The 27,505-nt window shown below is 39.0% G+C and overlaps 1 protein-coding gene across 1 annotated transcript in view; it reads right to left on the bottom strand.

The window, feature by feature from the left end:
* Window positions 1-27,505, bottom strand: part of ATP2C1 (ATPase, Ca++ transporting, type 2C, member 1) — a 134,381-nt gene that overhangs the window by 25,152 nt on the left and 81,724 nt on the right. Inside the window, exons 11-21 of the mRNA XM_006770192.2 lie at window positions 25,917-25,983; window positions 22,541-22,665; window positions 20,599-20,696; window positions 18,280-18,375; window positions 17,834-17,923; window positions 15,535-15,639; window positions 8,936-9,092; window positions 5,674-5,844; window positions 4,605-4,702; window positions 2,247-2,297; window positions 276-442 (exon numbers count right to left, since the gene is read on the bottom strand). Of these exons, the coding sequence (XP_006770255.2) occupies window positions 276-442; window positions 2,247-2,297; window positions 4,605-4,702; window positions 5,674-5,844; window positions 8,936-9,092; window positions 15,535-15,639; window positions 17,834-17,923; window positions 18,280-18,375; window positions 20,599-20,696; window positions 22,541-22,665; window positions 25,917-25,983 (1,225 nt within the window). The remainder of the gene's footprint in view (window positions 1-275; window positions 443-2,246; window positions 2,298-4,604; window positions 4,703-5,673; window positions 5,845-8,935; window positions 9,093-15,534; window positions 15,640-17,833; window positions 17,924-18,279; window positions 18,376-20,598; window positions 20,697-22,540; window positions 22,666-25,916; window positions 25,984-27,505) is intronic.

Below are 27,505 nucleotides of genomic sequence, written 5' to 3'. Positions count from 1 at the left end.
TACAGCCAGAAAAATGTGATACTTAGTAAATATTTCGTAAATGAATGGTCCTGCCATTTATTCTGTCCTTTCCATTCCATACAAAATAATTTTCTCCAAAACAACACACTACACCGTAAAATAAGATTAACTGGCCTACTAAAATAGTTTAATTCATCCAATGTATAATGTATTGCTAATTCTTTTCCACCTAAATTGTCTGGAGATGAAGTGTAGGAAAGGATGGGAGAAGATTCTTTCTGATGCAAATCAGAAGATACGGAAATGAAACTTACATTATGGTTTGGAAATCATCGTCCACCAGGATCATGTCGGCTGCCTCTTTGCAAACATCTGTGCCAGTCTGACCCATTGCGATTCCAATGTCTGCAGCCTTCAGAGCAACAGCATCATTTACTCCATCTCCTGTCATGGCTACAACCGACCCATTCTTCTGTAGAGACTACAGTGGGGACGGAAGGGGGAGGGAGGAATTCTGATTAAAATGTTGCTTCTACAGAGATAATGTGAAAAACAAATCCTTTCTATTTTTTCACATGATTAAGATTGGAAATAATATAAACTATCAGTTTTTCAATGAATTTCAATATGTTTAGGTCTTAAGATAAAACTTTTAAAAGTTTCTCTTAGGCCCTGGCCAGCATGGCTCAATGGTTGGAGCATCAGCTGGCACACAAAGGGGTTACAGGTTGATTACCGGTCAAGCACTTGGGTTGCAGGTTTGATCCTGGCTTGTTTGGGCACATGTGGGAGGCACAGTCTCTCTCCCATCCATGTTCCCTGCCCACCCCCCATTCCATTCTCCATGAAAATCAATAGAAAAAAATCTTTGGGTGAGGATTACCAGCAAAAAGGCTTGTGAGAATAAAGAGCAGAGTGCCTCACACACTTCTGTTTAAAAACAACAACACACATTTCTATTAATATTCCCACTGTGTAAGAACTGTATGTCTAAAGTCTGATCTAGAGCCAATTACACAGTGGTTCTTAAGGACAATTTTTCCTTCAAGGGAACATCTGGCAATGTCTGCAGACATTTTTTACTGTCATGATTTGGAGGATCATGCTCCTGGCACCTGGAGGGTAGGGGTCAGGGATGCTGCTAAACATCCTACAATACACAGGACAGCCCCTCACAACAAAGCATCATACAGTCCAAAACGTCAATAGTGGTAAGGTTAAGAAACTCTGAACTAATACAATAGAGGCTACAGTGATTAATAATTTAAATCAACATCCTAGCCAGTTTTGGCTCAGTGGATAGAGCAGCAGCCTGCAGACTGAAGGGTCCTGGGTTCGATTCTGGTCAAGAGCACATGCTAGGGTTGCAGGCTTGATCGCTAGTAAGGGGTGCGCAGGAGGCAGCCAATCAATGATTCCCTCTCATCATTGATGTTTCTATCTCTCTCTCTCTCTCTCCCTCTCCTTTCCTCTCTGAAATCAATAAAAACATACTTAAAATCTATATATATAAAAGCCAAGCGACCGAAACAATAGAATGACCAGTCGCTATGATGTGCGCTGCAGTGGACAACTGGCACGTATGGGGCCCTAATTGGATTCCAAACCTCCCGCAGGCCCTCCCCCCCGCCAGCCCTGCCCCCGATTGAGGGCAGGGCCGGCTAGCCAACCTCCTCCGTCCCCTCCCACCAGCCAGCCGGCCCTCATCGCCTGATCAGGGCCTGCAGGCCAACCTCCCAGTCTCTCACCTGGTGAGCAGGTCCCGATAGGGACCAGGGGTAGGTGACTGTGGACGCAGGTGGTGAGAGGAGGAGGGGAGGAGGTGGGGACTGCACGGTGGCAGCGCATGGGTGGCAAGAAAGGAGGAGGTGGAGAAATAGGAAACTTGATTGGCCCCAATTACTAGCCAGGCCTAGGGACCACACCTATGCACGAATATCATGCACTGGGCCTCTAGTAAATTCTATATAATAAAAGGCTAACATGTAAATTGACAGAATAGTGAACAATTGATTGCTATGATGTGCACTGGCTACCAGAACAGACTTCTACATTGTTCAATTGCTTAAAGTTAGTTTGCAGACATCTCATTCAAGTTTTCTTCTACATCTTCCTTTGCTAACTAAATTCCATTTCAGGTTCTAAAAATAAAATCACCTGTTCTGTTTTATAGTACTTCTGACTTTAATGTTCTATCAAATACTCCTAGTAAGGCAAAAATAATTTAAGACAAGAAGTAGCATTTTGGATATAAAACTTAAACAATTGGATTCTTAGAGACCCACCTTAATAATTTTCATCTTGTGCCTTGGACTAGCTCTGTAAAATACTGCAACCTGTTAAATTACAAAAAACATTAAAAGTCTTCAATGTTAAGAAACACCAGAATAACTCATATGCTTCTAATTAACAATGATTTTTAAAAATCAATGTAAACTATATTTAATTTGCCACAGAAATCAAACATAAGTATTATGACATGTTTGTTAGGACACTCATTTGACATGCTCATTTCAAAATTTACCAAAGGTACCACAGGAAATATACAATCTCTGGAGAGAAAACAGCCTTACTCTTGAAATGTCTCAGAGATGAAGAAAGGGAAAACTCCCTTCTACCTTTCCTCTAACACCAGCATACAACTAGAATGGCCTCTTTCCTTGTTCTGTCTTCAGGACAGATAAAGAACAGCTACTTCTTCATGTCTATAAAGCTTCCCACCCCCTTTTTTAAGTGTCCAGTGTCTACTCATCCTCTTTTATTTGGGCTAATTCATGAGGATCTCTTCCACTATATCTCTACATACATGATCTTATCTCTCCAAACCATATATTTAATCCCTTATTCTGACCCCTGTCTTCTGAAACCCTTTCACTGTGCCCCAAACTCCGTCATCAGTCATTGACAAAATCCCCTAAATACTTTCCTTTTCCACATTGCTCTAATTTTTCCATAAAACATGGGCCATCTCTATAGTCCTCTCAAATAGTACAACCAGGAAAGGAGATCCTGGAGAGGGGTAGGTGTCCTCCATTCTCCCTTCTTTATTCATAAAGATAAAAATCATTAAAGGGAAGGGGAAAAGGCTATGCATTTTCAGAAGCAACTTCCAAGAGGATTTTTCTCTTTTCATGGGTCCTTATTTTTAGTGTCTTATTTTCATGCAAGAAGTTATACATAAATATTTATAGTAGTTTATTCATAATTGACAACTGGAAATTCAAATGTCTTTAAACTAGTGAATAGGTAACATATACCCATACCGTGGAATACTAGTCAGCAAACAAAAAAATAACTACTACCACACACATCCACACATAGATAAATCTCAAATGCATGTGCTAAATGAAAGGAACAGATACATGACTCCATTTTTAGAACATTCTAAAAAAAGCAAAACTATAGGGACAGAAAACAAACCAGTGGCTGCCACATTCTAGAAGTAGAAGGAGGAGCTGATTTTAAAAAGGCACAAGAAAATTTGGGGGTATGATGGAACTGCTCTAGATCTTGATTGTGGTGGTAGTAACGAAACCAAATGTCAAAACTTAGAAGACTGCTTTAAAATGGGTGAATTTCACTCTTTGTAGATGATATTTCAATTCTTTAAAAACATCACATATCATGCTACAATTAAAATAGAAAAGGATAAAAAACATCAAGTAATGGTCTCTCTCTCCACTTTGTATTTTATACAACCATTGCTAATTTTTACAGTATCTTCCTCAGGCGAAACTTGGTTCTTGCAAAAGTTAATAAATTTGCAATATCCTATATTATAAAAGGTTAATATGCAAATTAACCGAACGATGGAAGGACCGGTCTCTATGACACGCACTGACCACCAGGGGGCAGATGCTCAATGCAGGAGCTGCCCCCTGGTGATCAGGGCACTCCCACAGGGGGAGCACCACTCAGCCAGAAGCTCTGAGCTGGGCTAACGGTTGGCGAGTGCAGCGGTGGTGGCGGGAGCCTTTCCTGCCTCCGCGGCAGTGCTAAGGATGTCCACTGGGAGCGGGCCTAAGCCATCAGTTTGACATCTCTTGAAGGCTCCTAGACTGCGAGAGAGTGCAAGTCAGGCTGAGGGACCCCACCCAAGTGCACAAATTTCATGCACTGGGCCTCTAGTGTGTGTGTGTGTGTGTGTGTGTGTGTGTGTGTGTGTGTGTATGGCTAAGTGAGTGACCATAAATCTGTTGGATCAACCTGCCAGTACATATGATACGCAATGGCAATTTAAAAATAAATATTGACTCGCACATGCACGATACACATAAAGCTCTTGCTGGTGCCAATGGCACGCTTGTTTCAATTTTATAATACTATATTATATGTACTATTTTGACATGTAATTTTTTGCAGTAATGTAATTACCGCATGAACCTTTCTTCTAACTAATTTCCTTTCAATGTGCATGAATCCGTGCACTGGGCCACTAGTAATAATAGTTATAATGATCACATCACAAATACTCTCAATGATAGAACTGATTTCAATGATAAGATTTCATTTCATGATTTAGAACAACAAATTTGGTAGTCATATCCCAACTGTTCTGAAATAAACAGTTTGGTTTTCATAGTAGTAGAAATGGTAACTTAGAATAAGGCTTTTTGTCTAAAAAGGCTTTAGTTTAGACATACCTTTGGTAGTACTTGTGAAAGCTGCTGGACATCCATTGCATCTATTTCTTCTCCTGAGACTGACTGAGAAGTTTTGGAACACAATCCCAAACGACTAGCTAAAGTAAAATAGAGAGAAAACATAATTAACCAAATTGGTTTTGTTTGACAGGGTAAACATAATGCTCAGTTAATAATAATTGTTATCCGTTTCCTTTTAAGTATAAAATGCCTCTATACAAAGGGATCGTAAGACAACTACTGGTAAGAGAAACCTATCTGAATTTTAAAAGTCTGAGGTTTTCTGTTTGACTCTTATTTTTGTTTAAATTTGAGAGTAAATAGTTTTCACAATTTAATCTATCGAACCTAAGAAGTGAAACACGTGCAATGAAGTTTTGCTCAGCATCTCCATTTTAATGAAGATCAGAGTACATTTTAAGTAAACAAATCAAATAAAATGGTGGTGAATCTGTGGTAATCATGTAGTTGCATGTAAATGAAAATAAAAATTGCAAATTTCTCTAAGTATAATTTTCCCAACCATGTTACATTTCTGATGACATCCTTCTTAGATAACATAAAGTGTGAAACTTCTGTCCCAATCTCTCTCCATTTTAATAAAATCAGAATTAATGGACTTTTGCAAACTGCTTAAATTTATCAGTAAGAACTATAGTTTACTAGTTCTGGGAGATTAACTTCCATGTCCATTTTCCCCCCTTTTACTTCTTAAAGTAATCATAAAAGGCATTCAAAGAAAACAGTCATATATATGATGAAACAACAGAATCATAAATATAGCTATTTTCTTTCAAAGTAGGTACAGGTCTGCTTTGAAAATACTCAGTCAAAAGGAAAAACTAAATTTCATGTTTCCTTTCACATTTATGCTTTTATCCATCCGCATAGTGGGTAGGTATTATTTTTTAAACTAAAATAAGTTTGGCCACAATTTTATATAGAGTATGAGCAAAAAAGAGTCAATTTTATTATGTAAACACATTTCATATCTAATGGTTCACAAACTATGTACTGTAATAATTTTTTTAAAAACTATCAAAAACAAAAGGAAGCAGCCTGGTTATACCGATTGCAACTGCAGTCTCCTGTGAGTCTCCAGTAATCATTTTTATCGATACTCCTGAGGCGATGAGTGTTGTAACAGCTTCTTTCACACCAGTTCTAGGAGGATCAATGATTCCCACCAGGCCAAGAAATGTCAGCTGTCCCAGTTCAGGACCAGAAGCCAAAGCAAGAACTTAGGAAATAATAATAAAATCCAAACAAGAAAATGTGAGTCACAAAAACAAAAGAATTTACTTGACAAAAGCTGGAAGCAGTAACACTTCTCAAATAAATAACTTAAGACTATAATGTCATTGTAGTTATTATATAATCTTTTGTTAAAAATATTTTTATTGATTTCAGAGAAGAAAGGAGAGGGAGAAAGAGAGATAGAAACATCAATGATGAGAGAGAATCATTGATTGGTTGCCTCCTGCACATCTCCCACTGGGAATTGAGCCTGCAACCCCGGCATGTGCCCTTGACTGGAATTGAACTCAGGACCCTTCAGTTCACAGGCCAACACTCTATCCACTGAGCCAAACTGGGTAGGGCTATATAATCTTTAAGAACCAAAATTATCATGTGGTAAGACAATATAGTTTAATGGTTCTAGATATAAGATTGCTTTAAGTTACTAAAAATTAAAAGGAATAAGAAGGGAAGGCAAATGAGGAGCAAATAAAAAATATTTTTACATAGTAACCATATTCAGCTCCTTTCAACATACACTATTGGCTCTTTGGCAACTTCAATTAATTATTTGGAGAAACTATAGGTTTGTTGGGCTTTAAAGTCAATTTTAAACAGACACCTTTGAAGGTGGCTTCTACTAACGTTATCTTCAGCTTTCCAATTTATAGGTCTGTGTAACAATTCAATAGCTTGAAGAGGTCACTATATTAGTTAATTAGACACAATATGTAACAATTTCATACATAATAAACCCTAGGAGGTAAAGTTAACTATAAAGTGATTATAAAACCACTATCATCAACAATAGTTTAGATTCTTTCATTCTATAACATTAACAGGTATTTCTTATTTGCAACTCTAGTAATTTAAGAGTATATAAATAACACCACCCTAAAATTATTTATAGCTAGCTTTCTGTCATCCTTGGGCACTTAAGATGTAGTATAAAGTACTGTTCATTCCCAAATATCATTTAGCTTATTCTCAGAATTCTGGAACCTCACTTTACTACCTATGAACCAATGGATGTGTCTCAACCTGGGATATTATTAGACTAAAGAATTTACCACAGAAAACACAATAAAAGCACACAAACTAAACATATGTATCTCATGGGGAATCTGAAAGTCCAAGCAAGATCACAGGACGTATCCATTCTTATTCAAACAGAAGCATGGAGGATCAGATATATTAAGAAAACCAACTGTAAAGGCAAATAACTTCTATTTTTCCAGTGTAAGATGTGGGCCCCACAGCTACATAAATAGTTCGGCATATGAATTCACCTTGACAGTCCCTAGTGTTGGAATAGAGGCAGATAGTAACAGAAGGGGACAGCATCAGTTGGCATCAAAAAGGGAGATCATCTCTTGGCACTCTCAATGGAGGGGTGATATTAGCCTAGAGCTTAGTATCCTATATTTATCTGTTTGCTTCTATAGAACAAATGAAGATCTACTGTTACTGTTTGGGACAGGGTAGGTAGACCTTTTTCATGCAGAAGGTACCCAAATAAAATATAAAAACAAACATACCCTAATTTCAAAATTATGAATATTACTTTAAAAAACTTAAGTTTTATAAGATGCAACATAATATATATAAAGTTAAATTTAAAATCTTTCTATTATTCATTACGGTAATTTCAGGGGGGAGAGGAAGATGGAGCACAAGCAGAAGTGGAGAAGACAAGATGCAAGAGAAAACGACCAGAGTGTTTTCTAAAGCCCTGTGAAACAAAGATTTTTGTCTTCTACCAACTCTGATCTATTTCACAATATTACAACAGCAAACACACAACAAAACCTCCACATTCCTCCAGATGAGAAGAGTCAGAATTTAAAAAATGTGAAACCCCTGTTCCAAAAATTAAGGAAAACAGGAAGCACATACCAAACCTTTAAGACTTCCTCTGTGTCTCTAAATCCCAGCCAATTTTGAAACCCTCTGTTGTAAGCTGCTAACAAAACTGTGCCCTCAAATAAAACCACAAGAATACCTTTCTAAACATGTAAATCAGAAAGTCCTATAAACCTATGTAAATGTTGTATAGCCACAAAAAGCCCTTGCTTAAGTGAAACGTGAGTATGAAGATTTTTTACATAATTTGTTTCTTTCACCCAGAAATTTGTAGTGTTTCTTCATTTTGTAAAAATAATAACATTAAAGAAGCCAACTCTTCCAATTTCCTTGACACTACATAAATATATATATATATAATTAGCCACAAGCCAGATGACTATTCAGAAGGTAAAAACCAGGTATGGCCCCAACCCCTGCCTCTTGAATCATACACGATGTCCCTAAGAGAAGTGGCCTGAGGTGTGTGTGCACAGCAGATCCTCTCACCCCATCATGTTTAGTCAGCAACATAAACATAAGCAGAATCTGGGCACTTCTATACTTCACTGGTAAATGCCAAAGGAATAAAGCAGATGAGGAACAAGTAAGCAATCGCCTCAGCTTAAAGAGCAAATTAGAGGCTTAACACTTCAATATTTAGGAAAGTATTTTAGATCAATTAACAAATAAGACTGTCAAATTAATGAAATAAAGATGGAGTAACATCACTTTACCTCCATCCATCTCCTTCCTCACAAGATAAACTTGTTTACAATTAAAATTTCTGCCCTGGCCCGTATGGCTCAGTTGGCTGGGCATCGTCCTATGCACTGGGAGATTAACGGTTCAATTCTCAGACAAGGACACATATCCGGGTTGTGGGCTCAATCCCCTGTAGGGGGTGTGCAGGAGACAGGCAATAGATGATTTCTTCTCACATTGGATGTTTTTCTCTCTCTCCCTCTCTCTTCCCCTGTCTCTCAATCAATAAACTATTATAAAAATAAAATGTTTATCACCTATTCATACATGACTGCAGGTCTGTAAAATTTCATATTTTGCTATATTCCCATTTTTCCATTTTTAGGGGGTCAATTAGACAAGTAAAACATAACACTTCAGAAATGGCAGGGTTCTACGAAGCCTGGACTAGAGCGATGCAGCTCAGGTGTGAAGCATGCATTTATCTGCATTGAACAGAAAGCATTACCTTTCCACCCATGGGGATGATGCTGAATCAACCTTACCTCTGAGCCCTGCTGAGCCCATTCGTGCCTTCTCTTGTTGGGACCGATCTCTCTGCTGCTGGGTGAGTGTTAAAGTCTGTCCTTTGCTAAGGTATGTAGTACAATACTTAATCACCTGTTCATAAGCACCCTTCATAAAACAAATCTCTGGTCCATCCTAGGAAAAGAAGAACAGAGCAAATACATTCAAATTAATTTCAACTTGTACATATCTGCCATTGGAATCCAAAAGCAAGTGGTATTCATTTCTCATAATCCCCAGGGTAGCTACTCAAGCCTAAGGCTTTGAGTAGCACCTGAACTCTGAAAATTATAAGTTCATATATGGGGGTTTACTGCACCCTACAAACAGCATCTACTCCCTACCTTCACCCTTACACATTGAAAGCAGTGCTATACCAGGCCCCAGAGTAGGCACTCTGAGATTTGAGGAGAGGCTCCCAACAGGAATAAGAAAGAGAGCAAACATCTGCCTAAGCAATGACTCAGGCCTTCTTCTCTTGGCTGTTATTATATGTATACATGTGATCCCATTTAATTCTCACAACCACCTTATACTTATGGGTATTAGCAGACTTTTTCTTCTATTTTTCTTCATAGTAAAGTAATATACAAAAGCTTACAATGAAAAACTGCAGTTCCCTGCCTAAACCTTCTTACCTCTAGTCCTACCCTAAAAGGCAAGCCAATTTTAACTCTATAGATGTTTTCCTTGGTATTTATCTCCAAGTTTTTAAATGTTTGTATTTTTTGCTTATCAATTTTATAATTGTCTATTGGGATGGGTGGTAGTTTGGCCACTCCCACTACCTATTTCTCCTTTCCATATCATCTATACTAATAAAAGGATAATATGCTAATTAGACCAGGTCAACCGACATCTTCCGGTCATCCGGTCCTCCTTCCTGACAAAGAAACGGTGGCGGGGGTCGAGGCAGAGGCAGTTAGGGGCAATCAGGCCAGCAGGGGAGCAGTTAGGAGCCAGCAGTCCCGGATTTCGAGAGGGATGTCCAATGGGTCCCGGATTGGAGTGGGTGCAGGCCAGGCTGAGGGAGGGGGTCCCAGATGGCGAGAGGGCACGGGCCGGGCTGAGGCACACCCCCCCCTCACCGTGCAACAAATTTCATGCACCGGGCCTCTAGTTATAATATAATTAAAGCAAACTTTGTTAGTATTCTAAATATTTTGTGACTCCCCACTGTTGAACAAAGTGGTAGTCACTAGAATACTTCATACACATCCAATTTTCTGTGCAGGCACTTGGTAGGAATTTCCCTGACCCTCTCTCCCATTTTGAAGTCAGGTATGGCGTGCTTTGACTAATAAATATGAGCAGTACTTGTGTCACTTCCAAATGGAAATTTAGAAACCAGAGCATAAGATGCTCTTTCTCTGCACATTATTACAGTGTGTGCTCACATTGAGACAAAGCTACTAAGTAGTGAACAGATATTAGAGTGTAGGGGGGCAGCAGGAAGGCACGATGCTATTTCCTGGCCTATATAAATAAAACATTTATTTTCCTGTTTAAGTTTTATCTTTTAGAAAGTTAATAACTGCCTCTCTTTTTATTTGCTTAGTCGTCTTTACACCTATTAATAATTATTCAGGAACTTTCCATGTAATATAAAGCCCTGCTAAATGGTATTTTTCACATGATCAAATGAGCAGGTAAATTATTACTCCCATATTATTATTGAAGAAAGACCTTCCTCCTTGATTCTTGTTCTCCTTCCTTTTCTAATGTGAGCTGGCTGGTTTCTAGGCCTGCTGCATGACTGGATGCATCCAGAAACTTCCCTGTACCTCGATCCTGGGGGTTCTTTTCACCCATCCTGGTTAGAACTCACTGTGTGCTATATCTTTCTTTTCTTTAGTTTATCGTCTTATCTCGGAATAACATATGCACCAGTATCTTTCTAAGATGTGTGGGATATCCATTTTGAGATTTGGAATGTCTAAAAACATTTTTACTCCAACCCCACATTTTTAAGTTCATCTCGGAATAAATTTCCTCTCAATTTGAAGGCTTTCCTTTATTATCTTCCAGCTTCTGCTATCCAGTGTTGGATTTGAAGTCCAAAGAAGCTATTTTATTTTATTTTTTATTTTTTTTAAAATATATTTTATTGATCTTCTTTACAGAGAGGAAGGGAGAGAGATAGAGAGTTAGAAACATTGATGAGAGAGAAACATCGACCAGCTGCCTCCTGCACATCCCCCACTGGGGAAGTGCCCGCAACCCAGGCACACGCCCCTGACCAGAATCGAACCTGGGACCTTCCAGTCCGCAGGCCGACGCTCTATCCACTGAGCCAAACCGGCTTCGGCCAAAGAAGCTATTTTAATTCCTAAACCTTTATATACGATCTTCCCCACCCTGGCCTCCCACCCCAAAACCGCCTGAAGCTTTTAAAATTCTCCCTCGAGTTTCTTGATTATGGGCCTTGTGTTTACTCCTGAGGAGAGACTGTTCCAAGATGTGACTGCGCCTGACTCAAGAGCTGGACCTGGAAGAGATTGCTTCCGGCAAACCCCACTTAGAGACTGGCTGATCATATTGATGTTCATTCTGACATAAATCAGTAATCCTCCCCTGCCTCCTACAATGTGCTGATTCCTATAACAGGCAGTTGACCTGGCCTTGTCAAGCATGCAAAGTAATTTCCTGTACCTGGTAGTATTCATATACTAGTATCCATGGGTATCCCTCCTTCACCCTATATAATTCTTTGGCACCTGCCAAACATATTGTCTTCTAGCTGCCCAAAACCCACCTCCTATGTAAGTTGCCCTTGAAAAAACTCCATTAATCATCAGACTGCAGTGGCCAGCCTATTTCTTAGATCTTTCCCAGCCCTCCACCTACGAAGGAAGATTTTCAGCATCAGGATTTTTTCCTGGATCTGGATATACAATCTCTTCCCCAACTGATAGGCAATTTTATTTTAAAAGCTGAAGTCCTTCCTCTGGAAAATTTGATAAAATCTTCCCATTTTCTGTTCTTTCTTCCTGTTACCACTATCAGGTGGATGTTGGATCTCCTATATTTATTTTCTGATTTTTATACCTTATCTTTTATATCTTTAATGCTTTGTTCTACTTTCTGATAGATTCTTTAACTTCATTGAAAAACTTTCTATTTAAAGCATTTTGTTGTCAGTTTTTTATAACAAAATTGTAAAAACATTCTTTGGAAATTTACTTTAGCATCGGAATTATCTTTGTTTCTCTGAGATCTCTTTCTCTGCTGGTTTGGTCTGTCTTTCATACTGACGATTTTTCCCAAATACCTAGCAATCCTTGACCATTCCACATTTTTAAGTACAAGTTGTTATTACAACTTTCAATGTATAATTTGGATGTAATACCTCTTAAGTCAAATCATTAAACTTTATATGAGCCACATTATCTTGAAGTACTGTGTGACAATATACAAAATGTAAAAAAAAGGAGACCTTCCAAATAAACTCATATATATATACTAGAGGGCCGGTGCACAAAAATTTGTGCACTCGGGGGGAAGGGGGGGGTGTCCCTCAGCCTGGCCTGTGCCCTCTCACAATCTGGAACCCCTCAGGAGATAACGCCCTGCTGGCTTAGGCCTGCTCCCGGGTGGCAGAGGGCAGGCCCAATCCCTAGGTGCAGCCCCTGGTTGGGCTCAGAGCAGGGCCGATTGGGGAGTTGGGGCATCGCCCCGTCATGCACAGAGCAGGGCGGATCGGGAGGTTGCGATACCACCCTCAGTCAAGCTCAGGGTAGGGCCGATTGGGGGATTGGGGCACCGCCCCCTGTCACACTCAAGGCAGGGTGGATGGGTAGGTTGCAGCGCCACCCCTGTCACGCACAGAGCAGGGCTAATCCGGGGGTTGGGGCATTGCCCCCTGTCACACACAGAGCAGGGCCCATCAGGGGGGTTGGGGCTCCTAACCCTGTCACGCACAGAGCAGGGTCGATCACGGGGGTTGGGGAGCTCCCCCCTGTCATGCACAGAGCAGGGCCCATCAGGGGTTGGGGAGCTCCCCCCGTCACTCAGAGAGGAGGGCTGATAGGGGAGTTGGGGCACCGACCCCTGTCACACACAGAGCAGGGCGGATCAGGGGGTTGGGGCACCGCCACTCTCACACTCAGGGCAGGGCCGATGGGGAGGTTATGGCTCTACCCTGTCACACACAGAGCAGGGCCTATCAGGGGTTTGGGGCGCCACCCCCGTCACACACAGAGCCGCAGGGCGATCAGAGGTTGGGGAGCTCCCCCGTATCAGGCACAGAGCAGGGCTGATCAGGAGGTTGGGGCACCTTCCCGTCATGAACAGAGCAGGGTGGATAGGGAGGTTGTGGCCCTGCCCCCTGTCACACACAGAGCCGCAGGGCAATCGGGGGGTTTGGGCGCTGCCCCGTCACGCTGATCCCGGTGCCGGGAGGCCTCTCGGCTTCGCTGATCCCGGTGCTGGGAGGTATATTACCCTTTTACTATATAGGATAGAGGCCTGGTGCATGGGTGGGGCTGGCTGGTTTGCCCTGAAGGGTGTCCTGGATCAGGGTGAGGGTCCCCACTGGGGTGCCTGGACAGGCTGGGTGAGGGGCTGAGGGCTGTTTTCAGGCTGGCAGGTGACGGAAGCTCCCAACCGCTCCTTTTTTCCTTTTCCTTTTTTAATTCTGGGCCAGCTTTAGCTCTGAGGCTCCAGCTCTTAGGCCTCCGCTTGTTTCAGTTCTATAATTGAAACAATGTATAACTCCAGCTCTGACTCCAGCTCTGAGATCCCAACTCGCTGAAAGCTGGTTTCTGGGTCTTTTTTTAGCTTCTATATTTGTTAAAATGTTTCAAACTGCAGGCTCAGAGGCCTGCAATGCAGGCGGGGAACACTGCAGTCCTCCGTCACTGAAGCAAGCAAGCCTTATGTTAGTTTCAAGCTGCCTGGCTGCCGGCCGCCATCTTGGCTGACAGTTAATTTGCATATCTCCCTGATTAGCCAATGGGAACGGTAGCGCGCGTACGCCAATTACCATGTTTCTCTTTTATTAGATAGGATGGATATATATATATATATATATATACACACACACACACACACACACACACTAGAGGCCCAGTGCACAAAAAATTCGACCAAGGGTGGTGTCTGGCCAGCCAGGCCCGATCAGGGCCGATTGGGGTGAGCCGGCCAGGGGGTTTGGGGGGCGGGGACTGCAGGCTGTTGGCAGGCCGGCCCCACCCCTGATCAGCGTGGGGAGATCAATCAGGGGCAAGGCAGGACTGGCCAGGGGGAGGGGCCGTGGGCAGTTGGCTGGCTGGACCAGCCCCCTGGTCGAACTCCTGGTCAAAGGGATAATTTGCATATTAGCCTTTTATTATATAGGATATTCTTGCTATATAACCAGATGGTCAAGGAATATCAGGTGAAATCTATCTTAGGCAATTTTTAAAAGCTTTAGAAGGTTTAAAATATCAGGCATTTTATTTTTATAGTTTTCTTTCCAAATATGTAGCTTCCCACGAATTTATAAAAGTACCTTTAAAGATTAGACAGATATCTTTCTGTTCCCTCATGAACAGAGTTCCTGACAGATTTAACAAATTCAAGGTTGGCCAACTTGGCCTTTCTTTTAAAAACAGCATGCTTCCTACTTATTTTGCGTGAGAGGAAATGGTCTCACTCACTCCTGTCTACAGAGGTGTAATTGGTGTCAAAATGTTTGTTCACAGCCGAAACCGGTTTGGCTCAGTGGATGGAGCGTCAGCCTGCGGACTGAAGGGTCCCAGGTTCGATTCCGGTCAAGGGCATGTACCTGGGTTGCGGGCACATCCCCAGTGGGAGATGTGCAGGAGGCGGCTGATCGACGTTTCTCTCTCATCGATGTTTCTGGCTCTCTATCTCTCTCCCTTCCTCTCTGTAAAAAATCAATAAAATATATTTAAAAAAAAAAAAAAAAAAATGTTTGTTCACAGGTGAAAACACATAACTAATTAATTCCTAATAAAGTAAATGTAAAAATAACAAATATATACATTTAGGCAAAGTAAGTTTAAGCATTAAGCTGATATATACCAATAATGAGTGATAAACTGTACACTGTAGAACTCTTATTACATCAACTATGTAAAAGTTTCTAAAGCACCCAGGCATAAGCTCGTAGCTTGAAATATCAGTGCATGTAATTTTGCCAGTTTGTAAGCTGGATCAACTATCATGAATTATACACATTTGATTCACAAAATAATATGGTTTTGTTCGTTCTGAAGAAAAGACATCCCTTCAGTTAAAGAACAGCAGATCTATAGTAGTCTATCATCAGGACAAAATATATGTTGAAAGAATCTAATGTCACAAACTCTAGGAAACTGACAACAGGCTCTAATTCATTTAAGTTGTTTGCTCACACAGCAAAATTGGATATATCTAGGCACAAAGTCAAAGAGAACACTAAAATAGCAAGGGATGAATATACTATATACTACAAACATACACACTTTAAAATAATAGGTCTTTGTTAACGCTCAATAACTATTTAAATCTAAAGGTGGACAAAAAATAAAAAATAATCATCTATGTTAAACAAGATATAATAAGTATTCTTTAAATGGAAATGGAAAGATACCTGTTGTGTTCTGTGTACACACTTAACAGCCATCCACTTTTGCTCAGAGCTAAAAGGATATTCAGTTTTTCTGATATAATCCTGTTGAACTCCATCAAGACCCATCTGTACAGCACAAAAAGAAAGTTAATTCTCACCAGCATGTGACTATTTTTTCCTTTAACATGAACAAGGGTCATAACTTGCAGTTAGGCTAGCTAGAGATGCATGGATTATTTTTCAAATAACGGTGACAGAACAGCAGTATTCCATCTATATATACCGTATTTCTCTGAATAGCAGCAAACATATTCAACATGAAAGCCTGGGTGTTTAGATACCTGGACTATACATAGACTAAGTCTTCAACACTGACTATATTAAAACCTCTACTGACTCAATTCTGGATAGAATCAGGAGACAACAAAAAGTACTCAACCAATACTGAGCATTTACTTTTATACTGAATAGAAATTTCAGATTCAATTCTTCACTCCTTAGGGATTCAACTCTTACCTTACCTGTTGCTCCCATTCTACTCCCTTATACCCTTACCCTACCACTGATATTCTGACTACTACCAATGTCATGTAGCTGTTTTCCCTCCAATACCCTTTGCATTTTCCTCCAAATATTCAAAAATATTTTTTAAACTACCCTAAAACCTAGTTCATTGCTTTTGCTGACTTTTTGTTGTCTACTGAAACATGCTGAGATACTACTTCCTGGCTTTCAAAAGTCCTCCAGAAACTGACCCCATAGTCTATTTAACAATCTCCTGAGTTACTCAAACTCCTTCCATTTCATCCAGGTTAACCAATTCACAAGCCAAAAATCCATTCTATGCTTACTTATTACTCTATGCTTTTATCTGTGCTTTTTCTAGCTTACCTACTATCTAAACCCTTCCTATCCTTCAAAGCCCAGGTCCCTAGTCTGAATTGGCACTGTTCTTATGTTTAGGACTTAACTATCTACTATCTTGGTCTGCCTTTTATTTGTTCCGAGCACATCAGTATTAATGTTCTACCTACAATGTGAGTCTCCCACCCATATGGAACTAGTTTCATATTCTTTAACTCTCAAAGAGATAAAGTTAAGTATAACATAGTAAATCTTGTTAACAGATTCAACTTTTGAGTGTCTTTTATAAAGCTATTAGAGGCCCAGTGCATGAAATTCGTGCACTGATAGGGTCCCAAGAGGCTGCAGGCTGGGGCATTTCCCTTCCCCTGGCTGCCTGCCGCAGCCGGCCCTGCCCCCAGGTCGAACTCCCAAATTCCCAGTTGAGGAGACAATTTGCATATTAGGCTTTTATTATATAAAGCTATATACTACGTTATTTTAGTTACAAGGAGAACAAATGATAACGAAATGCTACTGTCTGATAAAGAAACATTATTCTAAAAATATCTATTTTGTTTTCTAAAATTAAGTGTTATAATAGCCAACATTTCAATACTGGATTCAATTCAAGTAACCTCATTTAGAGGCACATTCTATTTCACAAAGTCTCAAAGTTTTCTAATTTCTCTTAAAAGTAAAATTTTATTTTTGTTTGGGAGTGACAGATTAGACTTTTAGCTTTCTCATTTAATCAAATGTAGGACTTAGGAGAAGAGATCAACTGAAATAGATAAAAGGGTCACTGGAACAGCACCTGTCTCCCTAACACAAATTCTAATTCTGGACTCATTTTAAGAAATAATGAAGGGGCCCAGCCTGTATAGCTCAGTGGTTGTCAACCCAGGAACCAAGAGGTCACTGGTTCAATTCCCGGTTAGGGCACATGCCCGGTTGTGGGCTTGATCCCCAACAGGGGGTGTGCAGGAGGCAGCTGATCGATGATGCTTCTCTCTCAATGATGTTTCTATCTTTCTATCCTTTGTCCTTCCTCTCTCTAAAAAAAAAAATCAATAGAAATATATTTTAAAAAAATAATGAAGGGAAAGGGTCAACTAGAAAAAGCTGATTTCTCATGATATCCTTAGTAATTTTACATGGAAATACTAAAGTGTTGTCCTTAACTCATTTGAAAGTCAGTATTTATCAGCAGTAACACACAGAGTTTTTCACAAAAACACTCTAACTAGACAACAGAAACATGTCATTAGAAAAAATCCATCACTGTTTCTTGCATTTAAGGGATAAAATTATACTGAAAAAGCTCTATGCTTTGTATTTCCAGGAAGACTAAAACTGGTTCCTAAAAGGTAGTAAAAACAATGTACCTAAAACCAGTAATACTGAAACTGATGGCATCACATTCTCTCGTAAGGGTGGTATTTTATATGACAAAGAAGAGAGATTAGATACATACCTTCATTGCAAGAGCAATTAAGGCTCCTTCTGTTGGCTTCCCCATTAGAGTGTCATTTCTAATTACAGCATCATTGCACACACAGCCCGCCTAAGAGAAATACACATAAACTATGAACCCATTACTGTGTCCTAAGTCATTATAAAGAAAGTCACCTTCTGCCCAGACCGGTGTTGCTCAATGGTAGAGTGTCAGCCCACCCCCCAGAGGGTCATGGGTTGGATTCCTGATCAAGGGCACATACCTGGGTTGCAGATGTGATCCCCTGCCCCTGGTTGGGGTGCATATGGGTGGCAACCAATCTATGTGTCTCTCTCACATCAATGTTTCTCTCCCTCTCTCCCCCTACCCTTTTCACTCTAAAAATTAACTGAAAAAATATCCTACACTGAGGATTAACAACAACAACAAAAAGAAAGTCACCTTCTCAGGGAATAAATGTTTACCTCAACAATTCTGCTAACAGCTGGGTTACAGAATCCATGAACAACATCACCATCGACAATCACTTCTCCAAATGAATTGTAGCCAACTCCAGTAACCTGCGGAACATAAAGTAGGGTCAATAATATAATCAGTAGACAGTGACAATACTTATGAAAAACAAAATCTATGATGAGTTATATTCATTTCATTTATACATCATGACACTTAGCATGTATACATAAAAAGCACGTAAATTAGTCTAAAAAGCATTTAGTTAATGAACTATAAATTCCCATTTTTGCCACAATGATGAACCTTTAGTTAACAATACTAATAATTAAGTATAATAGTTAATTACAATAATGTATAGTATATCATAAGAAGAAACAATATGATCGTTAATATAATCAATATAATCTTATTGTTTCTATGTATAGTATACTACAAAACATGAAAATCACTATACGTAAGTGAGCTTAAATTTATAAAACATCCTATATGATAAAAGGCTAATATGCAACTCAACTGAATGGCAGAATGACCGGTCACTGTGACGTACACTGACCACCAGGTGGCAGACGCTCAACACAGGGGCTGCCCTCCAGTGGTCAGTGCGCTCTCACAGGAGGAGCGCTGCTCAGCCAGAAGCCGGGCTCACAGCTGGCGAGTACAGCGGCGGTGGCGGCAGCCTCTCTGGCCTCCATAATAGCACATAATGCCAGCAGTTGGACATCCCCCGAGGACTCCCGGACTGCGAGAGTGCACAGGCCGGGCTGAGGGACTCCCCTCCCCCGCAAGTGCACAAATCTCATGCACCAAGCCTCTAGTTATATTAATAACATACTACAACATACAAAGAATTCAAGTCCATTTCCAATCTAACATTCATCACAAACATAATGTAAACAAAAGCAGAATTCTTTTTGCAAATATGCAGGCTCAGAGATATTAAGTGATTTATCCTAGCACTTCCAAACTACTGTAACAGCATATTACACACCAGTTTTAAAAATCAGAGATTGAGACAAGCCATATACTTATACAATATGGCTACAACAAACAAAGCCAAACAAAAGTTAAATTTCACAATAAAACTAAGACAGTTTAGAGAGAAATTACACATGGTTAATGCTTGACATATGAAATTATGGGCTTAAAACAAAAGAGAAACTTAAATCCTCTACCTTCCATACCTGAACCATATAAGCAATATAACCCCAATGACCCCTCTGAGTCATCTAGGAAAGGTACATTTAATAATATAGCATTGAGTGTCCTTAACAAAATCTAAAACCCTAAAAATCAATAGTTTCATTTTAAGGCCTATGTAAAATGGACAAGCTATGTCAATTTGTCTAATGCTTACTTTGCTCGATGAATTGGTTGTTAATGCATTTTAAAATACTGTAGCCATCATAAGTAGTGTTAATGAACATTCCAGGCAGAAATGTTCCTGCCAAGAATAGGTGAGACTGCAAATTGTCCTCAACCAGCTTCAAAAGTAACCAATGCACATACACTGATGTGCACTTAAAAGACAGCCAGCATATTTCTAAGATAATGTAATTCATCTATTCAGTTATTCTTTCAACAAGTATTTACTGCTATGCGTCAGGTCCTGTGCTGGGCAACAGAGTTCTTACACTATTACAACTTATAGTATAATAGGAACAGCGACAAAAAATTTTACCTGGCCTAAGGGTTAGAAGGTATGAAGTTTTATTTTAAAAAACATGTAACATAGGGCTATTTCTGGTTGGTCAGCTTTTCTGAAGAAGTGGGGATGAAACTAAGGTGCAAAAGATGAGGAGGTATTAGCTAGTCCTAAGCAGTGAGAACTGCAGCAAAGGTTCTAATATAGCAGTAATTTTGTCCCACTGAAAGAACCATAAAACCAGTGTGTTTGATACACAGAAAGCAAAGGGGAACATATAACATTAAAGACGGAAATAATAGTCATAACAAGAAGGGCTTTGAGAGACCACCTTCAGGATCTTGGTCACAAAGGAAAGCCACTGAAGCATCTTAATTTACAGAGTGACATACTCAAAGTTTGGTTCTAAAAATCCCTCAAGCTGCACACAGAGCAAAGACATCAAAAGTTTGGTGATGAATGGATGTAAAGGTGATTAAAAGAGAGGTGTCAAGCAGGATTAAAAGTTCTTGGACTGTATAAGTGGAGTAAGATTAAGACTTGGTAGAATCACATGGGAAGGAGAAAGTTCTGCTGCTGACTAAAGTACAGGCATCTTGAAGTTAAGACTCTGGAACAGTTAACAATGTTAAATGCCAAGTATCTTAACAAAGAAATACTGTTGTTACAAGAATCTATAGAGTACCTCAGCACGCAGACCATCTGAAGTAAATATGTGAGTAACAGTCATTTCATTCTTCGTCAGTGTTCCAGTTTTATCTGAGCAAATGACATTACAGCAACCTAAAGAATAAACCATTACAGGTCACCAAAAGTCAAGGAGAAATACAAGGTCACATTGACAGCAAATCACAGATTGTGGGAGCCTGCCCTGCTTCTCTGAATTTTGTACCAATCAAGCTCATTGATAATTTTAGACTGTTGACTCTCATCATGTTTGCTTCATTGTAAGGTAGTTTCTGAAATTAAAATTAAAAATTAGATACTGATAAATGTTGAAAAGTTTTCTTATTTACTTACAGCTGAATTTCATAATGCTATTCAATATTAGTTTTATATAATAATCTACATAATAAAAGCCTAAGCGACCGTTACAGCAGAACGACCAGAATGACAGGTCAGTTGCTTAACGCAGGAGCTGCCCCCTGGTGGTCATTGCGCTCCCACAGGGAGAGCGCAGCTCAGTCAGAAGCTGGGTTCACAGCTGGCGAGAGCAGCAGCAGTGGCGGGCTTCTCCTATCTCTGCGGCAGCGCTAAGAAGCAGCAAGCACTAACCGGTTTGGCGCAGTGGATAGAGCGTTGGCCTGTGGACTCAAGGGTCTCAGGTTCGATTCTGGTCAAGGGCATGTACCTTGGTTGCGGGCACATCGCCAGTAGGGGGTGTGCAGGAGGCAGCTGATCGATCGATGTTTCTAACTCTCTATTCCTCTCCCTTCCTCTCTGTAAAAAAATCAATAAAATATATTTTTAAAAAAGCAGCAGTGAGCTGAGCAGTAAGGAGTATAAGCCGGCAGGAGGACATCCCTCTAGTAGACCAGGACCCCTCGCTCCTTACCACCCGCCTACTCGCTGCTCTTTACTACTTGGCTCGCTGCTCCTTAGTGCTGCCACAGGGCGGGAGAGGCTCCCGCCACTGCCTCTGTGCTTACCATGAGCCCAGCCTCAGGGGGATGTCTGACTGCTGATTAGGCAGTCAGACATCCCCCAAGGGGTCCTGGACTACAAGAGGATGCAGGCTGGGCTGTGCACGAATTTTGTACACCGAGCCTCTCGTTTTATATAATACACTTAGAGGCCCAATGCACAAAATTCGTGCAAGAGTAGGCCTTCCTTCCCCCAGCTGCCAGCATGGCTTCCCTCTGGCACCCGGGACCAGGGACCCGAGACCCAGGCTTCTCCAGCTGCTGGCAGGCATCCAGGACCCAGGCTTCCCTCCGGCCTCCAGCAGGCACCCAGGACCCAGGCTTCCTTCATAGTCCCAGCTTCGTCTGGAAGGTCGTTGGTCTAATTAGCATATTACTTTTATTATTATAGATTTTTCTAGAAAGTTTTAAGGGTGCCTAAATGTAAACCCATAATTTTTAAATCAGTATTTGAAAGTATTTTTTACCTTTTCAATAATAAAATGCAAACTAGAATTTAAATTCAACAATCTTGGATTCCCAAATTTAAAAAAAAAGTTTCACAGCATATATAAAGTTATCACAGTTTTCATATCACATATAAAGTTGTATCATAGCAATGTAACTTGTATATTTACTGTTCATATCAATGAATTCTACTTAAAAATGACCTTTTAGGATCTATAACTATCAATTATCTTTCGTGAGCTGCCAAAAAATTCTATTTATTTTACTCCAAGGTTTCATCTGTTATATAGATTTTTTAAAAGCATGATTTAAGAAATAGAACATTCCATGATGCAAAAAAATTTCTCTGACAGTTACCTGTCCTGAAGGATATGCATTTTTAATTACTTTTTGGTTGCTAAAATCATACTCACATTGCCACAATGCAAACACCACAATGCAAACCTCTAAGAGAAAAATTATAAAACCCAAAGATAATTCACTCTTTACTATAAACTAACACATCATTGTATAAGCAAGCTCTTTCCACAGACTTACTCAGAGTTTCAACTATAGGCAGTTTTTTCACAATGGCCCTTTTCTTCACCATTCTCATAACACCAAGGGCTAGCGTCACTGTGACCACAATGGGAAGACCTTCAGGAATTGCTGCTACAGCCAAACTGCAACCAATGTATACATAGTATTAAAGTTTAAGTTAAATAGTAACCACAACAATAATTTCAATTGTCTGTTACTTAAAAGAGTGGCTAAAAAAATGCAAAATTAATACTGTCAATACCCAAAAATGGCCTCACAAGAAAGGAAAAGTGAACATTTACTGGACACCTACTAGTTGTCAGGAAGTTCTGACATCAGATTGCTTAGATCTGTACCCCTAGCTTAACCAATTTTTACCTGTGTGGCCCTGAGCTATTATTTCCTCATCTACAAATACAGATAACAATAACAGATGTTCAGAAAAAACTTGTCCATGAATGTTCACAGCAACACTATTCACAACAGCCAAAGGGTGAAAACAGCCCAAATGTCCATCAACTAATGAATGAGAAATTGTGGTATATCCACATAATGGAGTATTATTCATCCATAAAAAAGGGATGAATTACTGATACATGCTCAACATGGATTAACCTTGAAAGCATCATGTTAAGTGAAAGAAGCCAGACACAAAAGGACATGTTTCCATTTATATGAAATATCAAGAATTAGCAAATTCATATAAAGCAGTTTAGTGGTTGCCAAGGGCAAGGGAGACAAGAATGGGGATGATTGTTTAATGAACAGGGTTTTCTTTTGGGGTGATAAAAAAGTTCTGACAATAGTGGTAAAGGTTGCACAACATTATGAATATACTTAACTGCATTGTACAATTTTAAGCAGTAAATTTAGGGTATGTGTATTTTATCATAACAAAAAAATTGAATCACTTCATTGTTTCCCTTATAATATAAAAATAATCTAATCTCTATTTATTCCATTTCAAGTGTTATCTCTTGACTCCAATACAGATAAGGAAATATACATTTCTATTCCTCATTCTAACACTGTTCTCTCCTGTGTTTCTACTTCCCAATTTCTATACTTAGTTTTTTTATATGATCTAACTTGGTATCATTAGCAATCAGTTCTATAACCATAATTAACTTTTCATGCTTTATTTACAGGTTGATTATAAAATTAAAAGTCAATGAATAACACTTGCAATACCACTGCCTAAACAGTGTACACTGAAGAATCAAGAAATATGTGTTATCATTAATACTTCCTTCTCTCTTTTGATTTCAAGTTCAAATAGAATTCTCTTTTCTTATGCTTTCATTAGCCCTCATATATCAGGAAAACTAGGCATCATCATTTACAATCCAGATCCAATAGACCTTTTCATGGTTTTATATTTAAATCATTTTATGAATAATATGCAGAAGGAAATGGATTGTGAAAATTTTCACTTGAATATTAACTATATTCCTCAATTTGAAGGTATATATATATATCTGAAATGGGCAATGTCCTTTATTTTTTAAATATATTTTTATTGATTTCAGAAAGGAAGAGGAAGAGAGAGAGAAAAATATTGATGAGAGAGAATCACTGATTGGCTGCCTCCCTCCTGCATGCCCCACACAGGGGACCAAGTTTACAACCCGGGTATGTGCCCTGACTGAGAATCGAACTGTGACCTCCTGGTTTACAGCACTGAGCCACACCAGCTGGGCAGAGCAATGTCCTTTAGATGCAACTAACTGCTCATCAACTGTTATGAATGACCGCTAACAAAGTGAGCTACCCAGCCAGAGCCTTAATCCATTGATTTTTCTCTAATTCTTAAACTATTATTTCCTACATTTATTTTCTTTAGATGCCAAGGCGAGTTTCACTCTTAGTTTACACCACACACATCATCATCTTCCTTTCTTTCACCCTTGTTTTTCCGTAATTCATACATGGATAGGTAAGGAATAAATTTTCTGATTACCTGCCTATCTATTTATAATTAACTGGATTGATACTTTAGCCAGGACTAGATTTAGACTTAAAATCATCTGCCCCGTCATCTTCAAATGTAATTCAATGTTGCTGTGAATGAAGGATTAATAAAATTCTTTCCCCCTTCTGTATTCATTAAATCTCTAGCTTTGTTCTCCTAGTGGCCTGATAAAAGGTAGCATGTCAACTATGTTGCGAGGCAACACCTCCTGACTGATAAACTGTCTATGGGAGAATTATAATTATTTAACAGGAAGCCATAGGTTGGGTTTCCTGAGAGTAGTGATTCATAACTAACTAGATGTGTTTCTTGCAGGCACCATGAAAAATGTGTTTCCAGAGATACTGGCTCCTGTGGAATATGGAGCATTTTAACCCAGTGTATGTAGTTCCCGCACTCAGGTCATCTCATTTTTTGCACCTAAGCTGAACTGCACAAACTGTTGCAAGGACTCTCTCAGAAGAGGGATGCCTGAAGTTGCCTGGCTGTGCTTGATTCCAGGTCAGGGCACATACCTGGGCACAGGTACCAGATGAGATCTATAAAAGTCTCATGAGTAGAAATGTTTAGTAGAGCCTAAAAAGACCCTGTGATGGGAACGGCAGTTGCTAATTTGAAGTCTGACACCTGTCTAATTAGACGTCCTTCGTAAACGACCTGACTTGTTTTTTCTCGTTTCACAATGACTGAAGTTCGTTGGGAGTTTTTTCCATCCTGCTGAGCATTTGGAGAATCTTTCCAAGCTGTAAAGATTCATGTCTCACCTCAGACTCAGAAAATGTTAATGCATCATCTCTTATATAATTTCTTCTTACCTCTTTTTGAAACTTCTATTAAATACGGTAGTTATTGAATTATTCTCTTTGACACTTTTATCTCATTTCTGTTTTGGAATTTTTACTCTACTTTTTGGGGGGACCTTTCAACTGTATATTACATCCCTTAAAATTTCAGCAATCATAATCTCAATTTCTAAAAGTTCTTTTTTTGTTCTGTATACTTTTCTATAGTAATCTATCATGAATGCAGTTTCTTCACAAATCTCTGAAAGTACAAATGCTGTTTACTTTTAATTGTTCTTCTATTTCTTGATTTTTTTCATTTTTGCATTAAAATTAATTATTCAGTTTCTATATGTAGTCCTTCTTTTTCATGCTGCTAGTTTTTATTTGTCAATCCTAAACTCTATTTACATATGAAAATGCAATATTGGGTTGATAATACCAGACATCTAATATAGGTTTTCTCCACTGTCATATATGTTGGTTTTAATTCATTTTAATATATGAATTTTGAATTATTTAAGTAGAGGTACTATACTGTATGTGCTCATATAATACCTCCACAATGGAACATATGCTATACCTACCAGAGAAATGAGAAGAGCAAAAGAGGCTTCCATTTATAACCATTAGAACTTACCTTACACTAATAGTAAACATTTCCAGGATATCTTTTCCTAGTAACCAGCCAACCAACATGATGATACCTGCAACAGAATCAAACAGCAATTTTTCTTTTTTATATAAAATGACTTAGGCATAGGAGGGATAGAAACTGAGGGCAGCAAAATACTCCTTGATATTAAAGGGGAAAGTATACTAGGAAGTGATTACAAGATTCTACAAAAATGTAGTAAGCAGGAGAGATTAAAGTTAATGCTGTGATGCACACATGCACACAAATACTGTACACACATTTTACCTTTTGTTGCCATTGCTAGTACCCATCCCTTAAAGCATAGTATCTGCAAACTTCCAGTATAAAAAACAGTAACTAGTACTTTCATACAATGACGGGGGAAAAGGTCACATAAGACATATAGGTCTTCTACTTATTATCAGCTTTGCAACAATAAACCCAGAAACTTTACTTCTGGTAACTCAATATGCATACAATCCGTATAAACCTTGTATTACAAACAAATAAGTATTTAGGACTTGGCTCAAAGAATGATGTATCTTATCTAAGACATCTAAAACTGCTTTAATATTTAAAAATTACTACTTTTATGATATTTAAAAATAAAAAATCAACTAACATAAGTGAAACAACTGATTTCATATTCTCTGCTTTAACCTTTGTCTTTGAAAAAAAGGGGTGCAAAGGGTGCACTACTGTTTTTATGAGGAAAAATATAGTATAACCAGAGTTTTAATAAAGCAACTTTGAGATTGTATTCTAGATCAATATAAATATTTAAACAAGTTTATCTTCATCTTTCTAGAACTGCAAAATAATGCTCTAGTTCATGACCTTCTAAGATCCTATCCCAAATACTCTCCTAACAAAAATAAATTATGGTCAATGAATTATACCACATATGTGTGTGTACATATTCCTGTATGTCTGTGTGTGTGTGTGTGTATGTGTGTGTGTAAAACTGGAGAAAAATTTTCATAACATTAAAATAAAAAAGAACTGATATCCTAATTATACAAAGAGCTGTTACCAATCTGAGACTCAAGCCACAACAAAAGAAGGGCCAAAGAAATAGACTGGCAGGTCATAAAAATGGACCAATACACATATGACAAAGTGTTCAGTTATTCTAATATTGAATTCTGAAATAAAATAATGAAAAGTCTTTTATTCCCCTTTAAGTTAATGACAACAAAGATGGCAAGAATGCACAATGGAATACTATACAAATTTTAAATTTGTTTTAATGAACATCTATTTAATGACAAGATGTTTATGACAGAATAAGTGAAATAAAAAAAGTAGTCCATAATTCAATACTATCACATTTTATTGAAGACAAAAAATACTGTTTACAAAAATGCTTTTTAATTATAGGAATTAAAAAGAGTTCTGGAAAAAGTATTTTAAGGGAGAGAACCAAGATGGCGGCATAGGTTAACGCCGGAGTTTGCCGCCTCGAACAACCATTTCAAAAGTGAAACTAAAAGACGGAAGGGACATCACCCAGACCCACAGGAACGCTGGCTGAGTGGAAGTCCTACAACTAGGAGGAAAGAGTAACGCATACGGACACTCAGAGGAGGCGC

The sequence above is a fragment of the Myotis davidii genome, unplaced genomic scaffold (genome assembly GCF_000327345.1).
Source record: "Myotis davidii unplaced genomic scaffold, ASM32734v1 scaffold962, whole genome shotgun sequence".
Classification (NCBI taxonomy): domain Eukaryota; kingdom Metazoa; phylum Chordata; class Mammalia; order Chiroptera; family Vespertilionidae; genus Myotis; species Myotis davidii.
The sequence above is the reverse complement of the archived record's forward strand: the minus strand, read 5'-3'. Positions and strand labels throughout refer to the sequence as shown.